This window comes from Mastigoproctus giganteus, chromosome 12, assembly GCF_048544385.1.
Source record: "Mastigoproctus giganteus isolate SK-2022 chromosome 12, ASM4854438v1, whole genome shotgun sequence".
In the NCBI taxonomy this organism is placed as follows: Eukaryota; Metazoa; Arthropoda; class Arachnida; order Uropygi; family Thelyphonidae; genus Mastigoproctus; species Mastigoproctus giganteus.
In genome coordinates this window covers 1,209,607-1,227,344 of record NC_143586.1, presented here as the reverse complement: position 1 = coordinate 1,227,344, position 17,738 = coordinate 1,209,607, and the positions used below count along the sequence as shown (strand labels likewise).

General features: G+C 40.2%; 1 protein-coding gene across 1 annotated transcript in view; it reads left to right on the top strand.

Moving 5' to 3' along the window:
- LOC150076628 (uncharacterized) overlaps positions 1-17,738 on the top strand; it is a 1,101,557-nt gene that overhangs the window by 753,278 nt on the left and 330,541 nt on the right. The window contains exon 25 of the mRNA XM_090386980.1: positions 5,661-5,805. Within this exon, the coding sequence (XP_090243106.1) occupies positions 5,661-5,805 (145 nt within the window). The remainder of the gene's footprint in view (positions 1-5,660; positions 5,806-17,738) is intronic.

Here is a 17,738-nt window from a genome sequence, read left to right as displayed (position 1 = left end):
GGTTGATGACGTTGTAGAGTGCATATCATCTTTCAAGGGCACAAAAGGTATAGTTGTACACGTTGGCACTAATGATATCAAGAGTAGGAGACCGACAGAATTTCTTAACAAGTACAGGTCACTGTTGAAAAAAAAAAAGCCATGAATTAGGGTTGAATTTGAAAGTGTCTGCAATTCTGTCCAGACACGATAGGAGGGAGTATATGATGAGAACCTTGTCGATCAATTCGGCCCTGGAAAGATTGCGCAAGGCTCATGGATTAGAATTTTTTTCAGCCTAGTCTGTACTTGTTAACAGGAGAGACTGCTTCTACAGAGATGGGATACACTTAAATAGAAAAGGTGCAAGAATATTTGCTGATGCTATCGAGGCAGTGTTAGGCGGGTTGGAAAACTGCTAGTTTGGGGAGATACAAAGACTATTAGATTAACAGTAGCCACTTGCAGAGGTGAAAGTGATTCTTGCACTGCTTCTATTGGAATGAGCAGAAGCCTGAAAAACAAGACGCAGGATATTTCAGAGATTGCTGGGAATCATTGCGGTACAATTAAACACATGGGTTGTGTTAGGTAGCTAAGAATAGAAACATTGTGTTTACACCAATTCTAGGAGTTTGGTAAATAAATTTGATGAATTTGAGGTATTGCTCAAAGCATCAAAGGCAGATATTGTTGGGATATCAGAGACGTGGTGTCACACAGATATAAGGAATGCAGAACTGGAATTTGGGGAGTAAAATGTCTATAGAAAGGATAGACAGGATAGGAAGGGAGGAGGAGTTATCCTATTAGTTAAGAAACACATAAAATCCCAAGGAAGTGAAGCCAGTCGACATCGCTGGACAGTGCAGTGTCGAGTCAGTTTGGTGTGACATAAGCATTGTGAGATCAAAATTGAGAGTAGGAGTGTGCTATAGGCCTAATGACTCTGATGAGTATAATAAGAAACTGTACAGGGAAATAGAGTGGGCCAGTACATTAGAGAGTCTTATAATGGGGGATTTTAATTTCCCAGATATTGACTGGAATTTGTGGGTTGGTCACTCACACACTAGCAAGGCTTTTGTGGATTTATTGGATAATTGTTTTTTACATCAGCATGTTCGGAAGGCAACTAGAAGGAGTAATACTCTTGATTTGATTATCAGTAGTGATTCTTCATGCATTAAGAATCTGCAGATAAAGGAACCACTAGGTGGCAGTGATCACAGTGTGCTGAAGTGGGATTTACTCAAAGAGGTAACTACCATCGGGAGTAAAGGGAAGGGTTATTGCTTTCGTAAAGCTGACTACGATGGTCTGAGACAGTATTTTAATTCTATACAGTGTTACCAACAGGAAATTTAGAATGGGAAGCATTCAAATAACTTATCTTGGAAGCTACTAGGCTTTACATACCAACTAAGAAATATTGTTCAAGGTTTAGGCCTAAATGGATGTCAGATGAACTAATGAGACATTATTATTATTATTATTATTATTATTATTATTATTATTATTATTATTAGCCATATAGTACAAGGAAGCCTGAGGCTTATGCTGCACCAGCTAAAAAAAAAAAAAAAAAAAAAATTTTTGAGTTACCCTGAGAGAGAGAGAGAGAGAGAGAGAGAGAGAGAGAGAGAGAGAGAGAGAGAGAGAGAGAGAGATAGAAGGAAATCACCAAGAAAGAGAAGAATGAAGATATCCAGCTCAGGACCCTGGGTGTGCCAAGCCCATACTCACTAGATGTGAGCCCCTGGGGTTAAATATGGCAGAGAAGAAAAATGCATGGGATACATATGAATTAACACATGACACAGAAGCCTATGATAGATACAAGTTGATCTTTAACCAAGTTACAAAGGAGGTTAGGCAGGCGAAGGCAGATTATGAGAAATCTTTGGCAAGGGATGCAAAGAAAAACAGCAAAGAGTTGTTTACTTATGTAAACTCTAGAAGGAAGGGGATGAATCAGATTGGACCACTTGATATCGATGGGTCAACTGTTGATGATCCTGCTCAGGTAGCTAACAAACTAAATGAATATTTTGCATCGACATTCACACATGACGAGTTATTCAGCGAGGGGAATGCCAGAGACATATTCAACTCTGACAGTAAGCTAGAGGATCTTGTAATAACTGAGAGTAAAGTGGAGGAGAAATTGTTGAAGATAAACACAAGAAAGGCACCTGGGGGTGGTGGGATCTATCCAGTTATATTAAAGGAGGCAGCAAAGGAAGTAAGCAAACAGCAAACCCTTAGCCATAATTATGAGAGCTTCCTTGGACTCAGGGGTGGTACCCACAGACTGGAGATGTGCAAATGTAACCCCAATTCACAAAGGAGGATCAAAGGCTGACAGAAGTAATTATAGACCTGTGAGTTTAATTTCTGTTCCAAGAAAATTAATGGAGGCACTGGTTAAAGAAGCCCTGCAGGATCATCATCTAGACAAGACTTCAGTTATAGCTCGGACATAGCATGGTTTTGTTAAGGGGAAGTCTTGCCTGACCAATTTGATTGGATACTATGATGCAGTCACAAAAGAACTGGATGCAGGGAATAACTTTGATCTTAGAAAGGCTTTTGATACTGTTGCACATGTATGACTGCTGCACAAATTGGAGCAGTGTGGCATTGAAGGCAAATTGCTGCTATGGATAAAGGGGTGGTTGAGGGGGAGAAGACAGAGAGTGGTAATAAATGGACACTGCTGGTTGTTGACTAATGTTATTAGTGGTCCCTCAGGGTTCAGTGTTGGGTCCATTATTGTTTTCTGTGTTTATAAATGATATTGATGATGGTATATCAAGCTTAATGTCCAAGTTTGCAGACGATACAAAGGTTGGCAGAGTTGTCAAGGACACGACTGACACTATGCTGCTGCAACAGCATCTGGAAAGGTTGAGCAGATGGGCTGAGATGTGGCAAATGAAGTTTAACATTGACAAATGTAAAGTACTACATATGGGAAAGAGCAACCCCAGAGCAATTTATCAGTACTGTGGTACTACCCTGAAAGTGGTAGAAAATGAAAAGGACCTGGAGGTAATTGTTCAGGCAGATATGAAGTTCTCTGAACAGTGCAGATGGGCTACAAGGGTAGCTCATGGGGTCTTGTCAATGATATACAAGAATATTTCTAGCAAGGATAAGGGGGTGATTATTCCCTTCTGTAAGGCAATGGTCAGGCCACACCTAGAGTACTGTCTACAGGTCTGGACACCTCATTTCAAGAAGGATGTAGATCTGCTGGAACGAGTACAGAGAAGGGCAACAAGATTAGTGAATGGAACAAAGGGTTACTCTTAGAAAGAAAGGCTTAAGTTTTGCAAATTACAGTGTCTGGAGACTAGACACCAGCGAGGTAATCTGATAGAGGTAATCTGTATAATGGGATTCTTCCTCTTGCTGAGAATAATCACCTGAGAGGGCATAAATTCAAATTGAGGAAAGACAGATGTAGGATAGACATGCAGAAATTTGTCTTTAGCCAGCGGGTAGTTGGTTGGTGGAACAGATTTCCATCCCTTGTCGTGGAAGTTGATAGCCAAAATAAATTGAAGGCTCAACTGGACAGGTATTTCGAACGAACGGAGGGGTGAAGAAGTTGAAGTGGTTTTTTTTTTTTTTTTTTTTGGCTGATGCTGCATAAACTTGCTTTCTTGCATCATATGCCTCTACTAATGCTAATGCTAACTACGGATAAGAAGATACCAGTTGATCTTTCCTGGCAATTAGGGCCACACAAAACGCCTTCTTCAGGAAACTTTGAAAGTTACCATTGTGTTTTCAGCACAGTTTTGCTTTAGGTCACTGATTACACTGGAGTCTAGATAAGTGCATGAACCAAGTTATTGGTACTTGTGTGTGAGTTTTTGGACTTTATTCCAGGGGTCCCAACTTTTTCCTAACCGCGACCTCAAAATATACATGACCGTCGTAGCCGACCCCATATAATTGCCTTTGAATGTTCCATTTGAATGTTCCTTTGAATGTTCCATTTGAATGTTCCTTTGAATGTTCCATTTGAATGTTCCTTTGAATGTTCCATTTGAATGTTCCTTTGAAAGTTCCATGTGCATCAAAATTTGTGGTCATTTAAAGGTAACAGGAGTAGTGCAGGCAGACCACATTCGATTCGAACTCCCGCAATGGAAGAAAGTATGTTGAATGCCGTCCAGAATATTCCTACTGCTAGCACACGTGCCGTTGCCTCTGCCTTAGGAGTGTCTCATTGCAGTGTACAGCGTGTCTGGCACGATGATTCCTTACACCCCTTTCATCTCCAAAGGGTTCAGTTACTGCTCCCACAAGATCATCCTGCACGTGTGGCTTTTGCACAGTGGTTTCTCCAAGAAAGTGTTCAAGACTTGAATTTTCCAACCTATGTTTTGTTCATAGATGAGGCTTATTTCACTCAGGAAGGCTTATTCAATCAGCACAATTCTCATGTGTGGGCTCACAACAAGCCACACAGTGTGCACCCTCATGCGGCACAACATCGCTTCGCAATAAATGTGTGGGCAGGTATCGTCGGTGACTGCTTACTCGGCCCATACCTATTACCATCCCGCATGAACTCCGCTAAATATCGGATCTTTCTTGAACAAGTTGTACCAGGGTTACTTGAGGTCACATTACAGCAAATGTGAGATGCAACATTTGGTTTCAACGTGATGGGATGCCTGCCCATTATGGAACGTGTGTTCGTGACCATTTGAACAGGCATTTTGGGAATCGATGGATTGGCCGTGGTGGACCCGTTGCCTGGCCCCCACACTGACCTGATTTATCGAGCCTTGATTTCTTTCAGTGGGGGCCCTCAAATCTATTGTGTATGAATTACTTGTGGAGACAGCAATGGATCTCGTGACGAGACTCGTCTGCGCTGCTGCTACTGTCAAAGAAACTCCAGGTGTGTTCGACCATATCCGCCAAACGCATGCATCGTGTCTTGGCACCTCTGTAGCCAGGTGGGAAGGAGCAGCAGTGTATAGCACACGCTTCTTGATTAGATTGGGGTTCGAGCCCATCACCACCAAATATGGAGGATGCGGAAAGGTCAGGGAATGACCACCGCATATCCCGGAGCAATATGGCCTTAGTTGCTAATGCTCCTAAAAACCAAATAAATAACCAACAAAGCATCGTGTCTCATGGTGGAGCCTTCGAGCATCTGTTGTAACATCATGAAATGTTTCCATCTTGTACTCCATTGTTAATATTATGTCAAATAAATGTTCGCCACTAATTACTGTCTTGTGTCATTTCTGCTTCTTGTGCCTCTGCTACTACTTTCCCGTGACGTTTCCGGTTATGGGTTCCTATGCGATTCACATTCGTTTAGATGTTACCTACCTCCCCTAAACATTTGTACCAATATTTTTGAGACATCCTGTATATGGGAAAGGCAGGCAAGTGGTTAAGAATGTACAGAAAAATATCAGGAGTTGTTTTTACAACTAATCTTTAGTTGGCCAGTATAGCCCACTATTCTTGTCCATTAGCTGTCAATGAACTGCTTAAAATATGAAAAAAAAAAATGTGCATGCTTTGTTTATATAGAGCAGTCTCTATTAAATTTTGTATATATCTCCTTTTTTTGTGTTACTCACCCAATTCTGTACATTCATTAGACTTCCATACATGTTCTTCTTCTTGTTGTCTCACAGGTGCGATGAGGAAAGTACTGCAAGAGCAAGTGCACAGAAACAAGCTCGGGAATTAGAAAATCAACTGAGCGAACTAAAAGAGGACTTGGAAGCTGAAAAAGAGTCAAGAATCAGAACAGAAAAGCACAGAAAAGATCTGAAAGAGGCAAATTTCTGAAATAATAAAAAAAAAAAGTTTCTAATATTAAAAAAAAAAAAAAAAATTGAATTTAGTGTTAGTATTAGAATTCTGGATAAGGTAGGGAAATTAATTTTTTCTCCATCTGCCAAAAAAAAAAAAAAAAAACGGAAAAGAACCAAACCACTCATACTTTTACTATTAACAAAAGCTGATCATTTAGTTCTGATATGATCTAAACTATATGCTAAACTTGCTGCCTCGACCACAGTGGGGAAGGGTAACTTATTCCAGTAGTGTACAACTCCATTTACTTTTTCAAAGTAAATCAGGTTGCCAATAAAGAATTGTATAAAAGAAATAACTTTGATATCATTTACTCAGATTTCCGTAAATCTTTTTATATGATTCTTGTAGTATTGTTGAACACGTTGACACTAATGATATTAAGAGTATGAAACCGGCAGAATTACTTAATAAGTACAGGTAAAATACACCATGAATTGTCAAACTAATAGAGCAAGCTTATCTGTTAAATGATCTAAACTTCCCAAACATTTCCTAGTTCAATTCAAAAATATACATGGTTCCAATTCTAATCTCAATGATATCCCATTCCATTTGTAGTCTGCCAAACCCCCCATGCACTTTTTCGGACAGAATCTCAGTTATCGGTTGATTCAGCTACTGCTCATCTCAGATGCCAAAATTATTCGCTGTGTGATTCCTTTTGCCTCAAAGGTGGTACTTGTGCATATGTCCATTCCGATATTCAACTTTCGTCTTCTCAACTACCAAATCAAGCACGTGTTTGGGAGGAGTTTATAAAAAAAAAAAAAAAAAAAAAAAAGGTCAATATTGAAAAAAGGCCATGAGTTAGGGTTGAATTTGAAAGTGTCTGCAATTCTGCCCTTACACGATAGAAGGGAGTATATGATGAGAGCCTTGTCGATCAATTCGGCCCTGGAGAGATTGTGCAAGGCTCATGGGATAGAATTTTTCTCACCCTGGTCTGTGTTTGTTAATAGGCAAGAATGCTTCTACAGAGATGGGAAACACTTAATAGAAAGGGTGCAAGAATATTTGCTAATGCTATTGAGGCAGAGTTAGTTGGGTCGGAAAATTGCTAGTTTACAGGGGAGATATATGGACAAATAGATTAACAGTAGCCACTGGCAGAGGTGAAAGTGATTCTTGCACTGCTTCTATTGAAATGCAATTGAGCAGAAGCCTAGAAACCAAGGCATTTCCAGCATTCCTAGAAATCTGAGGATTTCCAGGAATGCTGGGAGTCATAGTGGAACAAGTAAATACATGGGCTGTGTTAGGATAACTAAGAGTAGAAAAAGGTGCATGTATATTTGTGTGTACACCAATACTAGGAGTATAGTTAATAAATTTGATGAGCTTGAAGTCCTAGTCAAGACATCAAAGGAAGATATTGTTCGGATAAGAGAGATGTGGTGTCACACAGACGTAAGCGGTGCAGAATTAAAATTTGGGGAGTACAATGTGTACAGGGCAGGGAGGAAGGAGGGGGTATGCTGTTAGTTAAGAAACACATAAAATCTAAGGAAGCACATCCAATTTATGTAGGTTGGCAATGCAATGTTGAGTCTTTTTGGTGTGACATAAGCACTGGGAAAGGAAAAATGAGTGTAGGTGTGTGTTATAGGCGTAATGAATCTGATGAGTATAATGAGCAATTGTGCAGAGAAATAGAGTGGTCCAGTAAATCAAAGTATCTTATAACAGGAGATTTTAATTTTCCAGAGATTCACTGGAATTTGTGGGTTGGTCACTCATACACTAGCAAAGTTTTGTGGATTTATTGGATGATTGTTTTCTACAGTAGCATGTTCAGGAGGAAACTAGCGGGACTAATACTCTTGATCTCTTTGTCAGTAGTGACTTGTCATGCATTAAGATGTCATGCTTCCTGTTGCACATGGAAGACTGGTACACAAATTGGAGCAGTGTGACATTGGAGGCAAATTGCTGCTATGGATAAAGGGGTGGTTGAGGGGGAGAAGACAGAGAGTGGTAATCAATGGACACTGCGCATCGTGGACTAATGTTATTAGTGGAGTCCCTCAGGGCTCAGTGTTGGGTCCATTATTGTTTTCTGTATTTATAAATGATATTGATGATGGTATAGCAAGCTTAATGTCCAAGTTTGCAGACGATACAAATGTTGGCAGGGTTGTCAAGGACACTACTGACACTATGCTGCTGCAACAGGATCTGGAAAGGTTAAGCAGATGGGCTGAGAGGTGGCAAATGAAGTTTAACATTGACAAATGTAAAGTACTACACATGGGAAACAGCAACCCCAGAGCAACGTATCAACTCTGTGGTACTACACTGACAGTGGTAGAGAATGAAAGGGACTTGGGGGTGGTTGTGCAGGCAGATATGAAGTTCTCTGAGCAGTGCAGACGGGCAGCAAGAGTAGCTCATGGAGTATTGTCAATGATATACAGGAATTTTTCCAGCAGGGATAAGGAGGTGATTATTCCATTGTATAAGGCAATGGTCAGGCCACACCTAGAGTACTGTATACAGGTCTGGAGGCCTCATTTCAAGAAGGATGTAGAGCTGCTGGAACGAGTACAGAGAAGGGCAACAAGATTAGTGAATGGAACAAAGGGGTGCTCTTACGAAGAAAGGCTTAAGTTTTGCAAATTACAGTGTCTGGAGACTAGGCACCAGCGAGGTGATCTGATAGAGGTGTATAAAGCCTTGAATGGTTTAAGCATGCTCAATGCTGATGGGATTCTTCCTCTAGCTCAGAAAAATCACCTGAGAGGGCATAAATTCAAATCGAGGAAAGACAGATGTAGGATAGACGTGCGGAAATTTGCCTTTAGCCAGCGGGTGGTTGGTTGGTGGAACAGACTTCCATCCCTTGTGGTGGAGGTTGATAGCCTAAATAAGTTTAAGGCTCAGCTGGACAGGTATTTTGAATGAACAGAGGGGTGAAGTGGAAGTGGGTTTTTTTTTTTTTTTTTTTTTTGGCCGATGCTGCATAAGCTTGCTTTCTTGCATCAAATGCCTCTACTAATGCTAATGCTAAATGCTAAAGAATCTGCAGATAAAGAAACCACTAGGTGGCAGTGATCACAGTGTGCTGAAGTGGGATATAATCAAAGAGGTAACTACCATAAAGGTGACTACTGTGGTCTGAGACAGTATTTAAATTCTATACAGTGGTTTGTTAGTTATTTGGTTTTTATGAGCATTAGCAACTAAGGCCATATTGCTCCAGGGATATGCAGTGGTCATTCCCTGACCTTTCCGCATCCTCCTTATTTGGTGATCACTGACTCGAATCCAGGTTTAATCAAGAAGCGTATGCTACGCACCGTTGCTGTTCACCTGGCTACGGAGGCACCTCTATGCAGTGGAACCAACTGATGTGTTACCAACAGCAAATTCAAAATCGGAAGCATTCAAAGAAATAATCTTGGAAGTGACTAGGCTTTTCATACAAATTAAGAAATATTGTTCAAGATTTAGGACTTTTAATGAACTAATTAAAGAAAAGGCAGGTAAAGGAAAATTACAAGAAATATTTGGCAAAGGATGCAAATAAAAACAGCAAAGAGTTCTTTACTTATGTAAACTCTAGAAGGAAGGGGATGAATCAGATTGGACCACTTGATATCGATGGGTCAACTGTTGATGATCCTGCTCAGGTAGCTAACAAACTAAATGAATATTTGGCATCGACATTCACACATGAGGAGTTATTCAGCGAGGGGACTGCCAGAGGTGTATTAAACTCTGGCAGTAAGCTAGATATTGTAATAACTGAGAGTGAAGTGGAGGAGAAATTGTTGAAAATAAAAATAAGAAAGACAACTGGGGTGAATGGAATCTATTCAATTATATTAAAGGAGGCAGCAAAGGAAGTAAGCAAACCCTTAGCTATAATTATTCCTTGGACTCAGGGAAGGTACCCATGGACTGGAAATGTGAAAATGTGACCCCAATCCACACAGGTAATTACAGACCTATTAATTTAACTTCTGTTCCAGGGAAATTAATGGAGGCACTGGTTCAAGATGCATTGCAGGATCATCTAGACAAAACTTCAGATATAGCTCGGACACAGCATGGGTTTGTTAAGGGGAAGTCTTGTCTGACCAATGTGATTGGATACTATGATGTAGTCACAAAGGAACTGGATGCAACGAATAATTTTTATATCATATATTTGGATCTTAGAAAGGCTTTTGATACTGTTGCACATGGAAGACTGCTCAAATTGGAGCAGTGTTGATAAATGGATGGTTGAGTGGGAGAAAATAGAGAGTGGACCCTCAATGGATACTGTTCTTCGTGGACTAATGTTATTAGTGGAATCCCACAGGGTTCAGTGTTTGGTCCATTGTTGTTTTCTGTATTCATTTATGATATTGATGATGGTATATCAGGCTTACGATATGAAGGTCGGCAAGATTGTTAATGACACTAATGACAGTACGCTGCTGCAACAAGATCTAGAAATTTGAGTAGATGGGCTGAGAGGTGGCAAATGAAGTTTACCATTGACAAATGAAAAGTACTGCATATGGTCCTTGAGGTTGTCACAGACATTCTCTCAGATATGCCAGACAAGCTGTACTTGCTACCTGGGAGTCTAAAACGCTGATGGAACTGATATTTGAGTGACACTCGAGTCAAGTGGATCCAATTTTGGTGAAGTCCGGACGGTCTGTGACAGTCAAATCCTCTGCTTGCACCTTCACGATGGTGGGACTGTTAGTAATTCTGGATATAATCTCCATGCACAAGTACATGGAGGGTGACCATCCAGATGTGATCCAACGTAAGCAGAGTTTGTGGTGTGGCGCCCACACTGTATGGAGGAATGTCGCCCCTCTTATGTTACCAGGCAGTACTACATGGTAGATGACTCTCCTCAACCGGTGATATGGTGATATACCACAACTTTGCTTATTGGAGGCTTGAAGTGGTGGAACCGATGTTTAGTCTCTAGAGCTTAGTTTCGGTCAACCCTTCCCCATCTCTTCCATCATGCAGAATTGATTGATGATTTGAGATTATGATGAACATCGTGACAATTTCCAGTATTCCTTACATTTCGAGGGTACGGCTCTAAAACGGTGTTCGCAGGCCGACCGTTAGTTACTGCACAAGACAGAACCTATAGGTTACTATCTAGGAGACTTCTGAATCAGCTAGTGTATAATCTTGCTACTTCTACTCTGCCAGATAGTGAATGGAGGGAGTCCGAGTAGTGCGTATGCGGGGGTGGGGGGGACATTGTTGAGGCAATATTATATCAAGGATCTGGGTATGTTCTTACCATGTGAATGCCATATCCAAAAATTTCATTACTTCATACAGCATGTCCCACCCACTTTTTCTTACTATTGAATACACCATGAATTGTCAAACTAAAAGAGTAAGCTTATCTGTGAAAAGATCTAAACCTCCGAAACACTTCCTCATTCATTTCACAAATATATCCATTGAGACCATTTCACAAATAGTCTCAATTCTAATTTCAACGATGTCCATTTCCACTTGCAGTCTGCCAAACCCCATGTACTTTTTCTGACAGAATTTCAGTTATCAGTTGATTCAACTACCGCTCATCTCAGATGCCTAAATTATTCGCTGTATGATTCCTTTCACCTCAGTGGTAGTACTTGTGCATATGTCCTTTCTGATATTCCCTGTCAGAGACTTGGCAATTTGGAATCTCCTCTCTTTGATCTTCTCTGGCTTAAAATCTCTCTACCTCATTCTGTCAAATTCATCTGTTGTCTCTACCGTCCTCCAAACGCCACTAATCACTTGGAGCTCTTTGATTTCCTTTCTTTGCAACTTTACTTTCTCCAGTCAAACTTTCCTAACAGTGAGGGAATTTTCCTTGGTGATTTTAATGTTCACAACTCCAGCTGGCTTCCGTTTTCTATTCACACCGACCCAGCAGGTCGAGATGCTATGGCTTTTGCAATTACTAATGACCTAGCACAGATTGTTCATTTTCCTATAAGAATACTGGACAATCCTAATCATACAGCCAATACGCTTGATCTTTTTCTCACAAACAACCCTTCTAAGTACACGGTCGAAGTGAGAGGTCCTTTAGGCACATCAGATCACAACTTGGTGATTGTCTCTTCTCCAATGGAACCTTTATATCATGGCTATTCCCAACCTCATGTTGTTTGGCATTACAAGAATGCAAAATGGGATGACCTGCGAGACTTCTTTTCTTCTTTTCCTTGGTCTGATTGCTGTTTCAAAACTTCTGATGTCAACGTTTGTTCAGATTGTGTCAGTGAAATTATTCTTGCAGGATGCATATCATTTATCCCACACTCCACTTTAAAATCTCGACCTTTATCTAAACCTTGGTTTTCCAATAAATGTGCTAAGGCTGTTCAAGAGAAGAACGTGGTGTATCTTAATTGGCTTGTTTCTAATTCTTCAGTTTCATTTTCTGCCTACATCAAAGCTTGCAACAAATATAAAGTAGTTATTAATGAGTCCAAACTAGAGTTTGAACAGGCTAAGAATAGAAAACTTCTTGCCCTAATGGTAGCCAAGCATTCTGGTCTCTTGCTAAAGCTATTGGCCACAACTTTTGCCCATCTCTGCTCCCACCTCTGTCCAAACCAGATGGTTCTGTTGTCACTTCAGACAAGGATAAAGCTGACTTGCTAGCTTCCCATTTTTCTTCCAACTCATGTATTAATGATCTTTGTAAAACACTTCCCACCATTCCCAACACGCTCCATTCAATGGCTCCTGTGGTCTTCCGTCAAAATGGTCAGAAGGATTTTGACGAATCTTGATGCTAAGAAAGCTGCAGGTCCCGATGGTATTTCTCCACTTGTTCTCAAAATCTGTGCTCCTGAACTTACAGCTCTTCTTTGCCACCTTTTTTCACTTTCTTATTCCAATGGTGTTTTTCCTTCTGCTTGGAAATTTGCCCATATCCAGCCAGTTCCTAAAAAGGGTGACAAATCCCTCCCATCCAATTATCGTCCCATTTCAATTACTTCTATTCTTTCTAAAGTAATGGAGAAATTAATTAACTGCCAACTCTTAAACTACCTAGAAACCTTCTGTCTGATCAACGATTGCAAGTATGTATTCTGTCAATTTCGATCCACTGGTGATATTCTGTCTTATGTTACCCATTTATGGACTAATTCAATGGAAAAGTTTGGTGAAACACAAGCAGTTGCCCTTTACATCTCAAAGGCTTTCGATCATGTTTGGCATAAAGGTCTCCTAAAGAAGCTTCCATCTTATGGTTTGCCAACTGTTTTTTGTAATTGGTTATCCAGTTTTCTCTCTGATCGCTCACTGAGGGTGATGGTAGATGGCTCTCTGTCTTCTAACTTCTTCACTAATGCTGGCCCCAAAGGTTCAGTTCTTTCCCCAACTCTTTTCCTCCTGTATATTAATGACCTTCTTCCATTGATTTCTTCCCATGGAATATTGTTCCATTGATTGGAAATTCTATCCATAATTTTGCCAATGATAGCATATTGCCTTCCACTTTCCATTTTGAGAAACCTTGCCCTGCTCAATCACTTCACCTTTTTGAAAATCTGCTTCCAATTCCTTAAATGAAGATCTCCAGGTAATTCTCCAGTGGGGCAAAGACAACTTAGTTGATTTCAATCCTTCTAAAACTCAGTCTTGTCTTATATCTCGCAAAAAGGATTCTTCTCCTCCTATGCTTATCTCTGGTGACACTTCGATTTCTAGGCAAAATAATATATCTGTGTTGGGGATTAACCTGACTTCTAATCTTTCTCTTGGCACAAGCACATTACAAATATTGCTTCTTCTGCATAAAAAAAACTTGGTTTTCTCTTTCGCTCTCGGCGTTACTTTTCATCCAAACTGCTGTTCACTCTGCAAATTGCAAATCCGCCCTCCCATGGAATATTGTTCCCACATCTGGGGTGATGCCCCAAAAACTTCTCTTAGGCTTCTTGATTCTGTTCAGAAGAGGGCAGTTAGGTTAATTAATGATTCATCTCTAACAGAGTCTCTCCACTCGCTGTCTCATAGATGTACTGTTTCCGCTGCATGCCTCTTCTACAGATATTTCTATAGGCACTGTTCTTCTGAATTGGCTTTTATAATTCCATCTCTCTCTTTCAAAACAGTCTGAACATATGCTGCTACTAGCGAACATCCATTTACTGTCCAACTTCAAACTCACAGAACCAACTTTTCATCTTCCTCGTTTATTCATTCAACTGCCGTTTTTTGGAACAACCTTCCTTCATACGTATTTCCTGAAAATTACAGTCTACAGAAGTTCAAGTCCAGTGTCAACAAATATCTTCTTTTGTCTTCTCAACCTCCAACCCAAGCACGGTACTAAGTACTATAGGTTCTAATACCTCTCATGTTTAGGATTTACATAAAAAAAAAAAAAAAATCTACACTCTTAACTCTTAACATATTATGCCTTATGCATTTAGTTATTTTTAAAAATTAATTTTCCAGGAACAGAAGAGGTCTGTAATTACCTGTGTCTCCCTTTGATCCTCCATTGTGGATTGGGGTCGCATTTGCACATCTCCAATCCATGGGTACTTCCCCTGAGTCCAAGGAAGCTCTCATAATTATGGCCAAGGGTTTGCTTACTTCCTTTGCTACTTCCTTTAATTATTGGATAGATTCCATCCACTCCAGGTGCCTTTCTTAGGTTTAGCTTCAAGAATTTCTCCTCCACTGTACTGTCAGTTATTACAAGATTACCTAGATTACTGCCAGAGTTTAATACACATCTGGCATTCCCCTCCCTGAATAACTCCTAATGTGTGATTGTAAATGCAAAATATTCATTTAGTTTGTTAGCTACCTGAGCAGGATCATTAACAGTTGAACCATCAATATCAGGTGCACCTATCTGATTCATCCCCTTCCTTCTAGAGTTTACATAAGTAAAGAACTCTTTGCTGTTTTTTTTTTGCATCCTTCACCAAAGATTTTTCATAATCTGCTTTTGCCTGCCTAACCTCCTTTGTGAATTTGTTGTTGAAGTTAAGCATAAGAAAGGCACCTGGGGAAATCTATCCAGTTATATTAAAGGAGTCAGTAAAGGAAGTAAGCAAACCCTTAGTCATAATATGAGAGCATCTCAAATTCAGGGGAGTTCCCCATGGACTGGAGATATGCCAATGTTTTCCCAGTTCATGAAGGGGGATTAAAGGGTGACACAAGTAATTACATTCTTGCTAGTTTAACTTCTGTTTCAGGAAAATAATGGAGTTACTGGTAAAAGAAGCATTGTGGTATCATCTAAACAATATTACAGTTATAGTTCAGACACAGCATGGGTTTATTTAGGGAAAATCTTGGATTGGATACTACAATGAAGTTGCAAAGGAATTGGATGCAAAAAATAATATTGATATTCTAAACTTGGATTTCAAGAAAGCTTTTGATACTGTTTCACATGAAAGACTGCTGTACAAATTGGAGCAGTATGGCATTAAGGTCAAGTTGCTACCATGAATAAAGGGATGGTTGAGTGGGAGAAGACAGAGAGTGGTAATCAATGGACACTGCTCATCGTGGACTAACGTTATCAGGAGAGTTAACCCTAGGATTTGTTGTTTTGCTCATTGTTGTTTTCTGTATTGATGAAGGCTTATCAGGTTTAATGTCCAAGTTTGCAGACAATATGAAGGTTGGTATGATTGCTAATGACAGTAATGTCACTTTGTTACTGCAAAGGGATCTAGAAAAGTTTGGCAGATGGGCTGAGAGGTGGCAACTGAAGTTTAATATTTTAGCATTAAATCAGCTCACACACCAACCATAAGTATAAGTATTTACTGTAACTAAAATATTTACATATTAAAATAAAATAAAATAACTATTTACAAAAACTGCTATTATATTAAATTAAATTATATACATGTAAAAACATTAAAACTGTGATAAAATCCTTAAGATAAAATACACTAAAATAAACCGGATTAAAAGCGATAAAAACAATAAAAGTCTCTGGAGCTTTCGGAAGCATTGGCTTCCTTCCTCAGCAGTAACAAAACTTCCTGCAGCACGTCCATATATAACAGGCTCACGGTACCTATACACGTGGTGCAATCGGCGCATGGTCTGAACTGGAAGCGGAAATAGCTCGGGAACGTGTTAAGCAGAACCGTTCATCCATACTTAGGATGATAGTTTCAAACAGAGGATGCATACGCATACCTCTGTCTCTATTCATAATATTGTGGTCGGATGAACAGATTCGTAGGCTCTCGAGCCATTTACGGTTCCAGAACCCATGCGCTCGATCCACGATAACCGCATCCTGTGGGGAAATTTGATGCTGCTCCTCCCAAAAATGTTCGGCCACAGCAGACTTATTGTAATCAGCGGTTTTTATAGCATTTGCATGCTCCCCCAGACGATCCTTGAGCCGTCATTTTGTCTCGCCCACATAACATTCCCCAGAATCCGGGTATTTTATCCTGTATACTACTCCACTACTCAGGTCCTTTGCTATTGGGTCTTTTACCTGAGACAACACTGTGTGCAACCTCCGCCCGGGAAGCTGCACACAGCGTGTTTTATAACCCCGCAAAACTCTAGCGGGATGCTCAGTAACGCCCGGATAGTAAGGAATGTATGCGGTAGCCACAGGAACAAACGGTTCCTGACGGTTAGACTCTATTCCTCTACTAAATCTGTCTATGATCCTCTGGGGGTATCCGCATTTTCTAAGGTCTGCTGTGACTCGTCTAATTTCACATTCTTTGTCCTCAGAGGTGGTGCAGTGTGACCCTGCTCTATCTAGTAGAGTTTTCACTACACTATTCTTATGCTGCCCAGCTTGTGCTGAACTATAATGGGTGTACTGGCCTCTGCACATAGGTTTTTTAAACACAGAAGTTTTGAGCCTAGGGCCTACCCTAGAGACCAGTACATCCAAGAAAGGAAGGGTACCTCCTGTTTCCACCTCTGAGGTAAATTGTATAAATTGGGAGAAGCTATTAAGCCAATGGAGTGCATCATCCTCTCTCCCCTTCTGGACCACGGTAAAGGTATCATCAACATACCTTTTCCATTTCTTTATGGGAAACTGACATCCACTAAAAACCCTTTCCTCTAACTCCTCCATGGCCAGATTGGCCACAATGGCGCTAATAGGAAATCCCATGGCTGTACCGTGAACCTGTTTGTACATAACACCTTGGTACACCATAGTGGTGCTGGCCAGACAAAGTTCCACACCCGAACAAATATCCTCTACATTTAAAAGCGATCTATTACTCAAAGAGACATCATTACTCAAAGATTTTCTAACACAATATATTCCATGTTTAATTGGAATGCATGTGAATAGTGACACCACATCAAAAGAAATCATGCTCTCTTTCATTTATAATCAAATCTTTCACAAAATTCACAAATAAGAATTCACAAATTCTTATTTTGAGCCAGGTGAAGAAAGTATCTCCGAATCTTAACTTTAGTCAAAGAAAAGCCTTGAATGAACTGAGAAGAGACGATGGAATTGTGGTTTTACCTGCGTACAAGGGCAGATCGACGGTTGTCCTAAACAAAGAAGACTATCACAAAAAAGCAATGGACCTTTTACAGAACAATAATACGTATAAAGTTACTCAGAGAAACCCGTTGGTTGGCCTAGAGCGGCGCGTTAATAAACTCTCTGCCTTTAACCAATCCTGGTACAGGATTGGTTAAAGGCAGAGAAGATTTCCAGGGAGACCTTTTGGTTCTTACATGCTACTGGATGTCAACTCCCGAGGTTTTATGGACTTCCAAAAACTCATAAGACAGAGGTCCCACTCAGACCTATTGTATTAGCATTAGCATTAGCATTAGTAGAGGCATATGATGCAAGAAACTGCACCACTTTGCTTATTGGAGGCTTGAAGTGGTGAAGCCCATGTTTAGTCTCTAGAGCAAAG